The sequence below is a fragment of the Diadema setosum genome, chromosome 22, assembly GCF_964275005.1.
Source record: "Diadema setosum chromosome 22, eeDiaSeto1, whole genome shotgun sequence".
Classification (NCBI taxonomy): Eukaryota; Metazoa; Echinodermata; class Echinoidea; order Diadematoida; family Diadematidae; genus Diadema; species Diadema setosum.
In genome coordinates this window covers 8879177-8894541 of record NC_092706.1, presented here as the reverse complement: position 1 = coordinate 8894541, position 15365 = coordinate 8879177, and the positions used below count along the sequence as shown (strand labels likewise).

Genomic DNA, 15365 nt, shown 5'->3' with positions numbered 1-15365 from the left:
CCTAAAAATTCACTGTCTTGCCCATAAAGCTGGAAACACTGATGAACTTCACTGCATACCTTACATTTGACAGAAATTAGATGAAACTAAAATTTAGTTGAATTTTTCGAATCTGTATCAAATCACAAGAGGATTTTCTGATTTGCCAAATTAAGAGCGTAACAACAATTCGCACCATTCTAAAGTAAAGTTTGCTCGATTGTTTATTATTCCGAAGATTTGTTAATCCGAAAATGGAATAAGGTTCACTACTCCGAAAGTTTGTTTCATATTGCGAAATACAACACATTTTCTATACCTAGGTGCTCGCTACAGTAGACCTCGTCATAAAATAAGATGGCTTTGAAACGTTTCACCAGTTTTGTTCCGCTATTGTAACCAGCTGGGCAAATATTTTATCGTAGTTACAAACTGTAACAATAACATACCAATGAAACAAATTCTAAACTCCCTCAAAAAAAAAAATCATTGTTTAACTGTTCGTGATTTTGTCCTAAAAGAAAACAAACGAACAAACAAACAAACATATGTGCGCTTTATATAATGCTTATACATGTACTCTATTTATTTTAATTACACTTGTGCACTTGGATTTGTAAGAAAGTATCTCTAATCTTGGCATTCTTTTGAGGTGACGACACGTCCGATTATTGCAAACATAGAGTACGTTAAGCTATTTCGATCCTATGATTACTTTTCTTAGGTTTGTATTGTGACTCCACATCCTCAAATATTGGTGTATTTCTTTTGTTTGTGTTTCTGAAAACATCCTTAACGGCTTCACGGAATTTTGGGTGGCGAAGGGTGTACAGGATTGGGTTCACACAGGAGTTACAAATGGCGAGTGCAATTACTACGCGTGCAAAAGGGCTACGCAAAAAGGAAGGAGCCAGTCCCAGGTTAAAAACGAAGAATGCTATCTGGTCTGGAGCCCAGCAGATGACGTAGATTAGGACAACCGTTAGCGTAAGAGTGAGGACTCGAAATCGGGCGATTTCGTGGAACGATGCCGTCGACTCATTCGTCGCGAAGCGGGCGGCCTCCCGTCGGAGCGAGCGCACGATGGCTGTCTGGGTCACCAGCATGAGGACTGTTGGGAGAACGAGTATGACGACGAAAATATAGGTCCCGTAGATGATTTGCTCGTTTTGCGGCGGTCGCTGATACACGCACTTTCCTACTATCACATTCGTAGTGTTGGTCAACAGGATACGCACCATTAACACACACGATCCCGCCCAAATGAGGCAAACGATGACATTTACGAGTCGACGATTGACGAAGCGCTTAAAAGTGATAGGATAAACGACAGCGAAGAAGCGATCGATGGACACTGCGACCAGGCTGTAGATCGACGTCGATATCGTGATCCACATCAAATACTCGCCTTCCACGACTTTACAAAACAATGCGCCCACCCATGAATTTGGAATAGATTTGACTCTTGGGTGAGGAATCAGAAGGATTGAAGTGAAGAAATCAGCTATCGCCAGATTTCCCACCAAGATATCCATCGAGCGACTCTTCGCATGGCTCTTCGAGCGATGGCCGAACACTACGGCAATGACGAGAGCGTTGCCAGTGATCCCAACAATTGCGATGACGAGCTCGCACATCACATACCAAGACCACGTCATACCTTCCCAAGACCACGTGATCTGGCCTTGCACAGCTTCGGACGAAAAATCATCATATTGATTTTCGGTTCCTAATTCGGAATCAGTTGTCTCCATTTCTGTCACTATCAAATGCGAAGGTAGATCTGCCGACATTCCAGAAATCGTCGTAGTCATTGTGTTGGCAATCGATTCCTTGTACTCTGTGTTTCAACAGTGCAAGTAGAACGAGAAGTACAAAACTAAATCATAACTATGCATTATCATCTGAAATCAAAACCATTCAGTTCACTGCAAATTCGCTTACTTGATGAATGCTACCGGTAATTGCTTTATATAAAAAAAACCCCAAAACTTGTCTTTATCATGAATAAATAACTATCATTGTGATTACCTTTAGTTTGTTACTTGGTGACAGTATGCGTCCTTTATGTACGCACTTTATATTATTTCATCGCCAATGATGAGAAAATTTGTAGGAAAAATCTTCAAGATTAATTTTCAATAGGCCTACGAATATTATGATAATAATTATCATATTGGTTTTCTAATTCTAATTGCTTCAGAATGTGCTATGTGACAAAAGATGTGAACTCTCTGATATATTTTCGATCGAAAAAGGAAGAACTATGATAACCAGTGATACCAACCAATCAAATCTCTGGAATAGCACTGCAATCATTAAACGAAATAAAAAAAAAAATGGAACTTGCTGTTTTCTGCCATTGGCAATTTAAAAAATGTCTTAAAAGACAAACAAACAAAGAGTAGATTGAACATGATTAGGGGCGCTCTTCTTCGATATATTTTTGCAGTTCTTTATAGACGAAAGTTACATGAGTATATATATATATATATATATATATATATGTATATATGTATATATATATATATATATATATATATATATATTTATATTTATTTATTTATATACATACACATAACTATGTCTGTAATCTTGTAAAAAAAATAACACATTTCATTCCTACATGCAGAATCATACGTCATATTAACTCTTATCATTATAAGGTTTGCTTGACAAAAATAATCCTTTGACAGAAAATTCAGATATTGTGTACGTTTGTAGTGCTTTGCCATCTGCCCATGCGATCATCTTATTACCGCCATGTTTAATCTTAAGATCACAATTAAAGCATATTTTGCTGAAGAAAATGTAATGTGGTGAGGACTTTCTTTGCTATTCCGGTTTTCAAATTTTGATCCCATAGCTAGAAAACAACTAAAAAAAAAAAAAAAACAACAACAACAACAACAAAAAACAAAAAAAAAACATGTATTTGTAAGGTAGTCAGATTTAAGACACGCAGTAATAACAAACGAGAGTGAAAAGATATCACATTCCGTGAAAATGGATTTTGGAGTTTTAGTGGAAAACGCTTTCTGAAGATGTTAACTAGAAGAAAGCTGTTCTTTTAATGAATTAGTTTATCACAGCGTACTCTTAACACGCACTTACCTCATGCAGATGGCAGCTAAAATCAGATTGGTCTTCCAGTGAACGTCAAAGAAGATGCAGTGAAACTTCAGGCAACTTCGACACTACTTTTATATGACGGTACATCGCGAGATCGAAAGGCTAGAGCACTCGATCTAAAAGTGATTGAATTTTACAAGTACGAAATAATTGAATGGAATCCATGATTTAACGCTTAAGACAAGTTAGATTTTTAGGTTGCCTACGGGTATTTTTTTCATCCATTATTATTCTTTACAAAGTGTCACTCCTATAGAAAATTTTTATCTCGAGAACTCCCCCAAACAACAACAACAACAAATGTGTGTCTTTTTTTACTATATGCCCACAAAATGATAACGGTAACTGTAAAGTTATATCACGCAGTTTCTAATAGAAATACACTCAACTCCAAATAACAATATTAGAGTCAGAATAAGGGAGAGAGAAGCTGAAAATACAACAGTCATATCAATAACGCATGAATTGCAGTTTCCTTTGCTGATGGATGTGCGATGAAAATTTTGTCGAGGAATACGGAAAATCTATTATTTCGTTTTTGCTCTTTGTCAAGAAAAGGTCAATGGTGTGAAAGCGTTCCTCGATGCTTTCACTCATGTAAAGAATGCATCTCATTCTTCCTGTCTCTCTCTATCTCTCTCTCTCTCTCTCTCGATAGCTCTTTCTCTGTCATACATGGTAAAAAAAAGGACAAAAAAAACAACAACATCGAATCCTTCTGGTAGGTCAATGCCGGATCTTATTGTTCTATATCCGTTTTGTCCCCGCTGAGCGTTTGCTTGCGAATCTCGTTACCTCAGCACTTTCTTATTCATTATCATTATGTGTATATATATATATATATATATATATATATATATATATATTCTGGGGGTACATTTCAGGCGGTTTGAAGTCGTTTCCTCTACTGACAGATTCGTGACTCTCCCTAGGCAGTTATAGATTTTCATTGTACTCTCTGGACTTTAAGGGGGTTGTGTAGTATTGGTTGAAGTGAGAATTCAGCTTTTAACATTTTTACGAGATACTTAAAAAACGCTTTATCAAATATTAAAGATTATTCAATTCTAAGAGGGATTAAAAGTTTATTTGGTGAAATCAGTTTCAAATGACTGAGATATCGAAAAACAAATTAAAACTAAGCGATCCTAATAAATAGTGGATACACATTTTATTAGGATCGCTTTGTTTTTCGTTGTCTCAGCCATTTCAAAACCAATTTACATCAAATAAACTGGTTTCCTCGTAGAATTATGTGCTCTTTCACATTTCACAGTAGGTTTCTCATTATCTCAAAAGAACAAAAGTCATCATCATAAAAAAAAAAATATGAATAAAAAAAGTTGGAAACCTAAAACACATCTAAACCAAAACTATACCAGCCCTTTAAGTTTATTTTCCATATTTAGAACAACAATGATGTTAACAAAACGAAGAAAAAAAAAAACGAAGAAAACGAAAAAGATGGAAAATATATCGAAGAAGAAAAAGAAGGAGAGCATGATAATGAAGAGGAAAGGACTCGATATATTATAAGTTTTCCCGCCCAATTTCCTTAGATTTGCATTCGATTTAACAATGCGGTCATTCAAGTTTGATTTTGATTTGATTTTGATTTATTCCTGCTTAATTCCGTTACATCAGATATGATTGTGTACAAGTCATTTGTGACGAAAAGTATATCGACACATATTTTGTAGTACAAAACAAAACAAGTACAAACAGCATAGGGGACTTAAACAGAAGGGTCTCTAAAAGAAGCAGAGGCTTGACGGTATGGAGACCCTATACTTAGCTACTAGAATAAGGGATAGAGAGAGAGAGGGAAGGGTAGGGGGAAAAGGGAAAATTACAAAGTGATATGTACCACTCCAACTACTTTACAATAATAGTAATGATAATAAATGAGTCTGCTATTAAAGTTAACACGTTCAGGGGTCTTTACCGTAGTAATGACCGAGTATGCACTATGAAAAATAGTAATAAATGAGTACAAAGTTAATTCTACATGTGGTTATCTGACATGAAATAACAAGATATATCGTGGTTAAATGTGCACAGTAATGGTAAGTCACATGGTCTACACATTCATGCATATACATGCTCATATATGTGCACCTATCCTATACATACACATACATACTCATGTATATATATATATATATATATATATATATATATATATATATATATATACCGGGTGTCCCCAAAAAAGCGGAACGGTGGATTTTCGTTACCTTGCGTTCTGAAAGTGATATATTTTTTGACATCGTTAGAAAAAGTCATTTTCCGCAAAAGACAATGATACCAAAATCATGAAATTTGGTGCAGAACTTTTTATTCTACGCCCAATCATGTAAATGCAGTCATTTTCGAATTTCGCTGGATTTTTGCTACCTATGAGCGAAGAATTTGAGTACGACACGCGTTTCATACGGTGTATTGTGTATAGCTCGTTGATCCGTGTCAACAAAAGATACAGCTTTCACACTGGGCGCTCGCACAACACACACACACACACACACACACACACACACACACACACACACACACACACACACACAGTTTTTTTCCTGGCCTCGCGCCCAATGTGAAAGCTGTATCTTTTGTTGGATAGACGTTCAAATTCGCGCCAAGTATCAGTTTCAATTTCATTTATAGGAACACAACTACGCACTTTTAACGTTCGAATTCAATCAACATACACAACTTCTACGGGCCACTTTTTTACTGTCATACGATTAGATGATACAATTTCATTTTCATTTCAAAGTGTCATTTAATCATCTTAATTGTATTGGATGTATTTCTTTCCTGACGACCTTTCTGTCACTTTCAATTTATCCGTAACAGTTTGGATGTAACATTTAGGAAATAGCCATATCCCACAATATCTTACGGGTCCTATACGTCCAAATTCGTATTGATCCATTTTGATTCCATTCCTTAGTTCCCTGTGTCCATATCATAAGTTGCCACAATCGGATCAGCCATAGATAGACCTATTTCACCAAAGGGTTGTATATATCGCCAGTCTTGCTGGTTGTCAAGGTCATGCTTCATCCACTAATTCTGTCCGTATTGGAGATGTTCACGCACACTCTGTAATATAGCAGCGGCTAAAATTATGAATAGAGAATGTATATGTTTGAAAGTGGGGTTATACGAGTTATTAAAAGTATGAGAAAAAAAATCACATTTCAAGGTAGATTATGTGTGCACATTCAAACAGCTGAGTAACTACAAAGAATAAAAGCAACAACGAAAAAGACTGCCCATACTTTGTTATTTTTTGTCTTATCGTGAATTTGAATTCCTTAAAGGGGCCCTCAAATCCAAATGCATGTTGATTAGTGTTAGTTTATGATACCCTCAACATCACTTTTGCGGTAAAACAAATATCTAGAAACATTTCATATATTTTTAACGATTTATTCTTCTATTTTTCTTCAGATTACTTGGGAACGCCCACAAACAAATCCTTCCAAACCAATCAATATTAACATTCTTGAGATGACCTCATCTGTCAATCATTGCTAAAGTACTGAAATGTTTAACAAAAGACATTGGAATGCACCTTCCTCTCGACTCAGCAAAACTTGCATGTTTCTGTCATATTAATGTGACTAACAAAAGACATGGCGAGGGAAGACCAGCTTAACGTAGCTGAATATGGGCTATCCAGTCATCTTCTCAGATGGAAAATGAACAAACAAACAAACAAACAAGTTATGCTGAGTGAGGAAAAACCTGTTCTGATCATTCGCAGAATCGCGTATCAAAGTCGATTTATTTATAGCTCGCTTCGTCTGAGTTTTCACTACGCGTTCTGTGCTATTTTTAGGTCCGCTTAATTCACGACTTATAGAGCTACTTCATGCAACGATCATATGGGGGCGCCATTTTATCTTTTATAGGTTGCGTCTCGGCGTAATCTAAAGCTACTTTTCAACACGACGCAGGGAGAGAGGAGAACGTCCAGCTCAAGCGTCCTCTCAAACGTCCGCGCCGCAAATCTAAAACTCCCCATTATTTAATTCTATAAAATGGTAATATGGATGACAATCAAATAATAACGAGCAATCACGTGACCAGTCTTTAATTTTGACTTACATGTCCAGCTGCGGGCATACGTTACCATACCGCGTATTGTACGACCGGTACTGACGACCGCTCACACCTCCCTGTTCAGAGATACGCGCATGACTTATGTGGCTTGCCGTAATCATGACATCACAATTGCATACTTAAGCAATTCGCACTCAGTCAGTTACAAGCGCGCTCAATTACCTATTTACAGTAAACAAGCTCGTGTACAGCACCAGTGTGTTTGGGGCATTTTGTCGGATATAGTGGCTTTTTCAAGGCAAGATCTACATGTACCTGATTAGTGCATAATTTGTGTATTACTATCTGTTTGATCTGCATGTGTTTGAGTGTGCGCGTGTATGCCGGTCAAACACTAAACGGCCTTGAACCTTGAACCCCTCAATAACAGCTATCAACAGTTTCCGATAACCGATTTAATTCATATTTACATTGCTTTTTGGAAATAAACTATGAAGCATTTCGTGTGATTTTTATGCAATGCGGTTATTCGAAAATTACGCAACATATCTGCATAGGCCGGTATAATTGTATGCAAAAGTAGATAAGTAAATTATCTATTAGTGGAAAAATGAGCAAAGAAAATGAGATTCCATTGGAATTTGAATCCCATTTTCTTTCCTCATTTTTCCACTGTTTTCACTAATTAATTATATTCATTTCTGGTCAATTTTCTTCTGTTGGCATTAGTAAATTATTTGTTACACAACGATAAGATCATCATTTTCTTTTCTTAAGAAAAAAGCAATAAAGAAAATCTCAAGTAATAGAGAATTTAAAAGAAAAAAAAAAAACGTGTTCGTGTTGTTACCTTTTTTTTTTTTAAATTCCGGAGGTTTGTTATTTCCGACTTTTTTTTTTTGAGGTTATCCGAAAATATATAAAAGGGTATACGTTATTCAGAAGGATATCAATCCGAAAAAGAAATAAGGTTTGTAAATTCGAACGTTCGTTTAGTAAGAACCTTCTTTTCAAATGCCCACTAACAAGCCTTATTTGAATTTCGATTTAAAGAATCTTCAGAATAGTAAACCTAATGTCATATTAGGATGAACAAACCTACGGAATAACGAACCTGATTTTAACCTTGGATAACGAACCCTTGTAATGACAGCACAACAATGTTCGGATTAACAAACGCTATTTCATTTTCGTAATTAACGAACATCAGGGTATAGGGAATTTGTGAGTTCGGAATAAAGAAGCTTTCGAAAGAACGAGCCTTATTTCATCAATTTCGAATTAACGAACCTTCGGACCAACGGACATCGCCCTATCTTGTTCCCTCTGCTTTTAGAAAAAGGTATAGGTCAATTAATGCTCCTGCATTATGCTGTGGCAAAGTGAAAATATATTGAGTTTCTTTGCATTGCTGTATACGGTTGCCCATGTATGGCGTCAAAAAAAAAAAAAAGAAAGAATTTTTGAAGATCAATAACTTTGGAAAAGATTGTCTATTTTCCACAAATATACAAGAAATATCTTAACTGAAGATTTCTTAGACTCACGTAAAAGTGGACATTTTCGCGGTGTTGAAATTTTCGAGCATTTCGCACAAAGAGAAACGATTTTTGAGAGGAAAAATTTTTACTTGCCATATGTTCCGATAGTTGATGTCTTGATTCCGCCGAATTAAAAACACGCAAAACTCTCCTTACCCGGCCGAGCGTGAAAAATCAGTCGCGCGAAAATATCAACTTTTAAAATAATAACATTTCTAGTGAAAAGTAGCTGTAATACAATGAAACGACGCAAACTACTATTATGTAGTTTCGAAAACTTGATGGGTTACTGTTTTTTTTTCAGAGAATGGCTGCAAAATTTTTGACCAATTAGATGTGCGTCATGACGGTTTTACCACTGGTTACCATATGACGCACGTCTGAAATAAATTTTAATCTCTACTCAGAGATTGTTGTTTGGACTCACCTTTTTGTCATAAAGTGTAACAACGGAAAGAAAAGTAAATAGAGCGTAGATCAGTCTAGTGCATTGTATCTACAATCATTATCTATAATAATTTAGTGTCAAAAGATGCCTGCTGTTTTGTTTACGTGATTTTAAATATATATTACATAGATGATTCAATCTTGGCATGCTGGCAAGGTGACAACGTTTGCGTGTTAAGCCTTGACGATGTTTTCATGAGTTTTCTCCGATCGATACCATAATTCCACATCCTCAAATATTGGTACGTTTCTTTTGCTTGTGTTTCTGAAGAAATCCTTCACGGCTTCACGGAATTGCGGGTGGCGGAGGGTGTACAATATCGGGTTCACGCACGAGTTACAAATGGCGAGTGCGGTGACTACGCGTGCAAAAGGACTTCGCAAAAAGGAAGGAGTGAGGAGCCCTAGGTTGAAAGAGATTAAAGCTATCTGGTCTGGGGACCAGCAGATGACGTAGATAAGGACAACCGTCAGTGTTAGGGTGAGGACTCGAGATCGGGCGATTTGGTGGAACGATGCTGTGGTCGCATTCGACGCGAAGCGGGCGGCCTGCCGTCGGAGAGAGCGTGCAATGGCTATCTGGGTTACAAGCATGAGGAATGTAGGGAGAACGAGTTTGACAACGAAAACATAGATTCCAAAGATTATTTGCTCGTCTCGCGGCGGTCTCTGATACACGCACTTTCCCTTTGTCACGTCCGTGGTGTTGGTCAAGAGTATACGAACCATTAAGACACTTGATCCCACCCATATGAGACAAACGATGATATTCACGAGTCGGCGATTGGCGAAGCGCTTAAACTGGATCGGATAAACGACAGCGAAGAAACGATCGAAGGACACTGCCACCAGGCTGTAGATTGATGCCATAATTGCGGTCCACATCAAATATTCGCCTACCATGAGTTTACAAAACAATGCGCCCACCCATGAATTGGGGATAGATTTGACTTTTGCGTACGGAACTAGAAGTATGGAAGTGAGGAAATCAGCAATCGCTAGATTTCCCACAAGAATATCAGTGGAGCGCCTTTTCGATCGACGGCCGAACACGACAGCGATGACGAGAGCGTTGCCGATGATCCCAAGAATTGATATCACAAGCTCGCTGATCACATACCAAGACCACGTCATAACTTCCCAGGACCAAGCGATCGGGGCTTGCTCGTCTACGGACGAAAAATTGTCGTATTGCTTCTCGGCGGCTGATTTGGAGGAGGCTGTTAGCGTTTCGGTCACCACCACAACTGAGTGCAGTTTAGCCGACATTCCGGTAAGGGTGCTGGTCATTGCGTTGATAATCGATTGATGGTACTCTGTCATTATAGTACAAGTAATACAAGAAGGGCAAAACACAACATAAAAATGAATTGTTATGTCAAGTCTTTTAGATCATCGGAAAATATCTAATGATATTATACAGAGAATCATTGTCCTACCGGGGCCGTTTTTATCATTATTATCATGAACATTACCATGATTTCATGCAAGTTGGTATTCTGCTTCCATAAGTTAATATTTTTCATAATTTTATAGGCCTATTTACCGCCAGTGACAAGGGATGCACTCCGATGGATCTTTACTATCATAATTTTCATCTACGTCCAAGTGATATAATTCTCTCATTCTGGTCTCTTTAAAATACTATGTGTTGCAGACACAAATACCCGGATATGTTTCACATGAAGAAAAAGAGACATTGCCGTCTGACTGACAATAAAGATAAAGATAATGACAAAGATGAAACCATTCGATCTTCTTTTTGGCGTTGATTCTATAAAAAATCAAAATAAGTTTGACATGAAATCGTGAAAAGGGGGAACAAAGGTAATTATTATTTTTTTTTGTGTGTGTGTGTGCCATGAACCTTTTTAAACATGCCATGTGAACGACAAAAACCTGTTAGATACAGAGCGAGACTTTCTGAGTTTTGAATTTTGAAAACCATGTCACACCTTTATGTACATACATACATTACATTAAGTTTCGGCTTTTGCCGAACTGAAAGGACGAATATTTTCACAGAAATATGGTGTGTGTGTGTGTGTGTATGTCTCCAACGAATTATAATCTTCCCATCATAATAGATTATGAAAGTTTATCACTTCCAAGTGTAGTTAGGAGTGGATTTGATTTCCGCTAAAAAAGAAAGAAGAAAAATTTTTTGAATCTGTTTTAGATTTTAATGTTGATTTTCTGATTTTCAAAGCTCCGTACCACAATACATGAAATTCAATCTACCAGATGCTACGATTTATGAGAGAAGCATTAACTAGAAACAAGAGCAAGACTGTAAAGTTTACTTTTGGCCTGATTTGGAATTTCCCGGGGAAAACGCATGCTGATGATGTTAACCGTTACTAGAAAAAAAAATAGCTGATCGTGTGGATTATTTTACATATCACAGCACTAGTATAAGATTAATTTGCACTTACCTTATTAAGAAGATAGCTGAAATCAGGTTTGTCTCGCAGTGAACGTCACGAAAGACGAAGTGAAACTTCAAAAAAGTTCAATACTACTTTTATACAAAAGCTCATCGCCAGATTATTTTGACGAGTGTGCTCTGAAAGTGATTGATGATCAAAAAAAAAAATAAAAAGATGAAATGTTGAACGGAATCTGTGATCGAACCTTCAACCCACATTAGCTCTTCTGTGAAGGTAACCTGGACGCATTTTTTTTGTATTTGTCTTTCATTCTGAAGAACGTGTCACCATTATGCAATGACTGTTAGACGATCTTCCATCCAGAGAAGAGTACAAAGAAACGCATTAACGCTACATAGCCGTTCAGTTCTTCCCTAACTGCATAGAAAATGAAATCTATAACGGTCATATATCAATTCATTCATTCATGAATTGCAGTGCCCAACCGTTTAAGCTAACGGATGCGCGGATGAAATGTGGTCGTGGAAAACGAAAAAAAAAAATCGATTATTTCACTATTTCGTTCATTGCCATGAAAAGATTGAGAATGTAACAAAGTTCCTCGGTGCGCATATTCTCTAAAAACATTTCTTATCGTTTTCTCTCGTTCTCTCTCTCTCTCTCTCTCTCTTTCTCTTTCTTTCTCTCTTGCTTTCTGCGTCTGTGCCTTTCTCTCGAGCATACGCTGAAAAAAAAAAACAACATTTCTTTAACACCCATCAGCTCTCCCTGGTCTATACCCGTTTTGTTTCTATTGATAGTTTAATAGCGAATCTCTCTTCAGTATCTCTTCCTCTCCCCCCCCCCCCTCTCTCTCTTTGGAGGGGGTATATGGATATATTTTCGATAATCTATAGTCTCTTTCTCTGCTCTCAGTACTTGCAAATCTTCCTACGTTATTTTGGAGTCCCATTGTACTCTATTTTTCCCCATATCCCAAACAGTATTTACGGTAACAAGAAAAAGAAGGAGGAGAAGGAGAAGAAGATGATGATGATGATGAATAAGAGGGAAAGGGTATAATGAAGTTTAAAAAGATGTAATTCGATAAAATTTTAGATAAGACGTTCGTATGGGTGTATCGTTCACTCTCGTTTTCGAAACGGTGTGAGCTATTGAACTTATTTGGCTGTCAGCACTGAAATGAGCTTATTAACCCGTTCCCTACGGAAACCTGATGGAAAACCTGCGTATTAAGTCTTCGGGGATTTCAGAATTCAGTATGGAACGGGTTGAGATAAAGTTTGGGGAATGTTATGATATTAAACAAAGGAAGAAGAATTAAAAAAGGGAAAGAATAATTATAATGAGGAAAATACAATTTGATATGATGTGAGATGGAACATTTAATGAAGGTGAAGTTCGCTTTGTTTCCATAAGCATTGTGTAATGTAGAGCTTATTTTGCTCTGAACACAAAGACACTGTATTCTTAAGATAATGATGTTATGAATATCAGAGCGTGTTTGTGTGTGAATGCTCGTGGATGTGTGTGTGAATGCTCGTGGATGTGTGTGTGAACATAAAATTGTATTGTCTTCATTGTGTTATAATTTCTTTACTACTGTCAAAGTGTTCATAGCTCTCATCGTTACTAATTGATATGGTGGGTTTTTTGTTTTATTTTTACAATTTTAATATTTTAGAGGGTTTTTTAAACTTTGCTGTATCTCAGCATCTTCATATAGTTCTAATGTTGTTTATAAATTCTTGTATAGCGGAATGAGTTACATTTTAGTTAGCCTTAATTTTGAGCTTTCTTTTTTATTCGTCATACTCATTCTTTTCTTTAATCTATTCCTTTCCTACATTTATTTCGGTGATCCATCGCATATTGTGCCTCGCGTGTGCTGGTATAGACCCTTCATCTCTTCTCCCTTCTCGCCTTTTTCCTGTCCTCATGTCTCCTGTTTCTGCTTTCAAAAAGAATCCTCTATTTCTTCTTTTTCCTTCACTGTGTTATTTTTTCTCTATCTTTCTCTTTGCAAGAGAGGTTACTTGTGTTTGTTTGTCCATCTGTTTGTTTGTTTGTTTGTATAGGTCTGTATGTGTTGTGTACCTTTTATTTATATATCTAGCAACTTGCTTCCTTGATGCTATTTATTCTTTTTGTCCACGAGGAGACTGCAAAATACAAACTTAGCTTTTTAGCATGTCTCCTCCATTTCCTGCAACTTTAGTTTTAATTCAATTTTCAATTGCTTTTGTAATGCGTTGTATTGTTAACTTCACGTATTTTTCTTTGTTTTATATACTACATTGTATTGATATTGTGATAATTTATGTATGAAAATGTTTTGCATTGTTGGAAATGAAATAAACGAAATGAAATGAAATGCCCTATTTGCTCGTCCTTGTGATTTCTAGAAAATGTTAAATTATTATGATTATTATTTTTGTATGTCAGCTGAGCACGTGTGTCTGACAGTTTTATCATATTATATCTTATATTGTATGTGTATGCATGTGGGTATCCGGTGTGTTTGCTGATACATGTATTGTGAACATGCGAATTCCCTCAAGCGCCATCGCTAAGTACTGCTCGACCTTCTCAAACATTTTCCGTCTTTTTATGCAAAGCTATTCACACACAGAGTGATGATTATCTCTATGAATGTGAGGAATGTGGCTTAACGGCACGTTAATGATCGCCCCGTCACTGTACAGGCATGCTAACCTGGAAGCATTGAACTGCACATTACTTGAATATGAGACCATTCTGAAGCAAATGATTTTCACACAACAATAGATAATAGTAGTCTTATATGAATCCACAAGGATTGGAACAATCATCCCCCAGCATTCCCACTGATCAGGTACTAGCCATCCCCTTTATCTGTGGAACCAAGGCCCTCATCGTGTGTTTATATTGAAAGGGTCTGCAGCTGTGCTCGATTTTTAAAAAGCCGCATAACCCTTTTCAAGGTCCCTATATACATTGTACCTCGAAAACTCATGTTCCCAAAAGAGTGAAAGGACACTATTATTGCAGAACGCCCTCTCCCAACAGCGTTGGCTATTTACAAGTGGTTGTGATGTTCGATTTGTTACAAGAAAAAACCGGAGATTTCTAACTGACTGCATTCCTTACCCCCATAATAAATGCGTTTTGCATGGTGACTGACAAGTCTACAAGAGAAATTAACTTACACTCAACTTTCTTTGTTTCATTTAAGTAAGATTACTCTATTCCATTGCTTTAAGGGTCGCGCCTGCTTATTCTACTAACATTCCTTTTCTCTGGTCTGGTTTCTTTCAGGATTTCATCTCTTCGCCCACAGTATTCTCCTATCTGTCTTTCCATCTGTCTGTCCATCTATTTATCTATATACCTATCTTTGTTTCTATTTACCTTTGTCTACTAATCGACCTATGGTTTCTTTGGTATCTACATGGAAGTTTTATCTTTTGCAAAATCTGTTATGGAGTAAATAAACAAACAAACAAACAAGCAAACATGTCTTTCAGAGAAATGAACATAAAAATATGTCTACACCTTCTCGAGCACGCACGCACGCATAAAAGAAAATTAAACACGATATTTAGTCTTATACATATATTTGCTTCTTATAGCCATTAGAAAACTGAAAATTATTAAAAAGTAGATAATGGTATGGAATGTACAGTAGGATAATACATAGTAGTTGCTGTAGCCGTATAGTAGTACTAATAACTTGTAATGTAATATAGGAACTATGCAATTTTGCTCGAATTTCGAAGGAGTCTGCGATGTGGTCGCTACCATTTTGGCAGCTTTGATTTAAGTGAAT

The 15365-nt window shown here is 36.8% G+C and overlaps 2 protein-coding genes across 2 annotated transcripts; both read right to left on the bottom strand.

Annotated features, from left to right (window-relative positions):
• Positions 1 to 668: 668 nt before the first annotated feature.
• On the bottom strand, positions 669 to 1793 carry LOC140245615 (neuropeptide FF receptor 2-like). The gene has a single exon (XM_072325179.1). The coding sequence runs from the start codon at positions 1791 to 1793 to the stop codon at positions 669 to 671; it is 1125 nt and encodes a 374-aa protein (XP_072181280.1).
• Positions 1794 to 9341: 7548 nt separating this feature from the next.
• Positions 9342 to 10457, bottom strand: LOC140245614 (allatostatin-A receptor-like). The gene has a single exon (XM_072325178.1). The coding sequence runs from the start codon at positions 10455 to 10457 to the stop codon at positions 9342 to 9344; it is 1116 nt and encodes a 371-aa protein (XP_072181279.1).
• Between the last annotated feature and the right edge of the window lie 4908 nt (positions 10458 to 15365).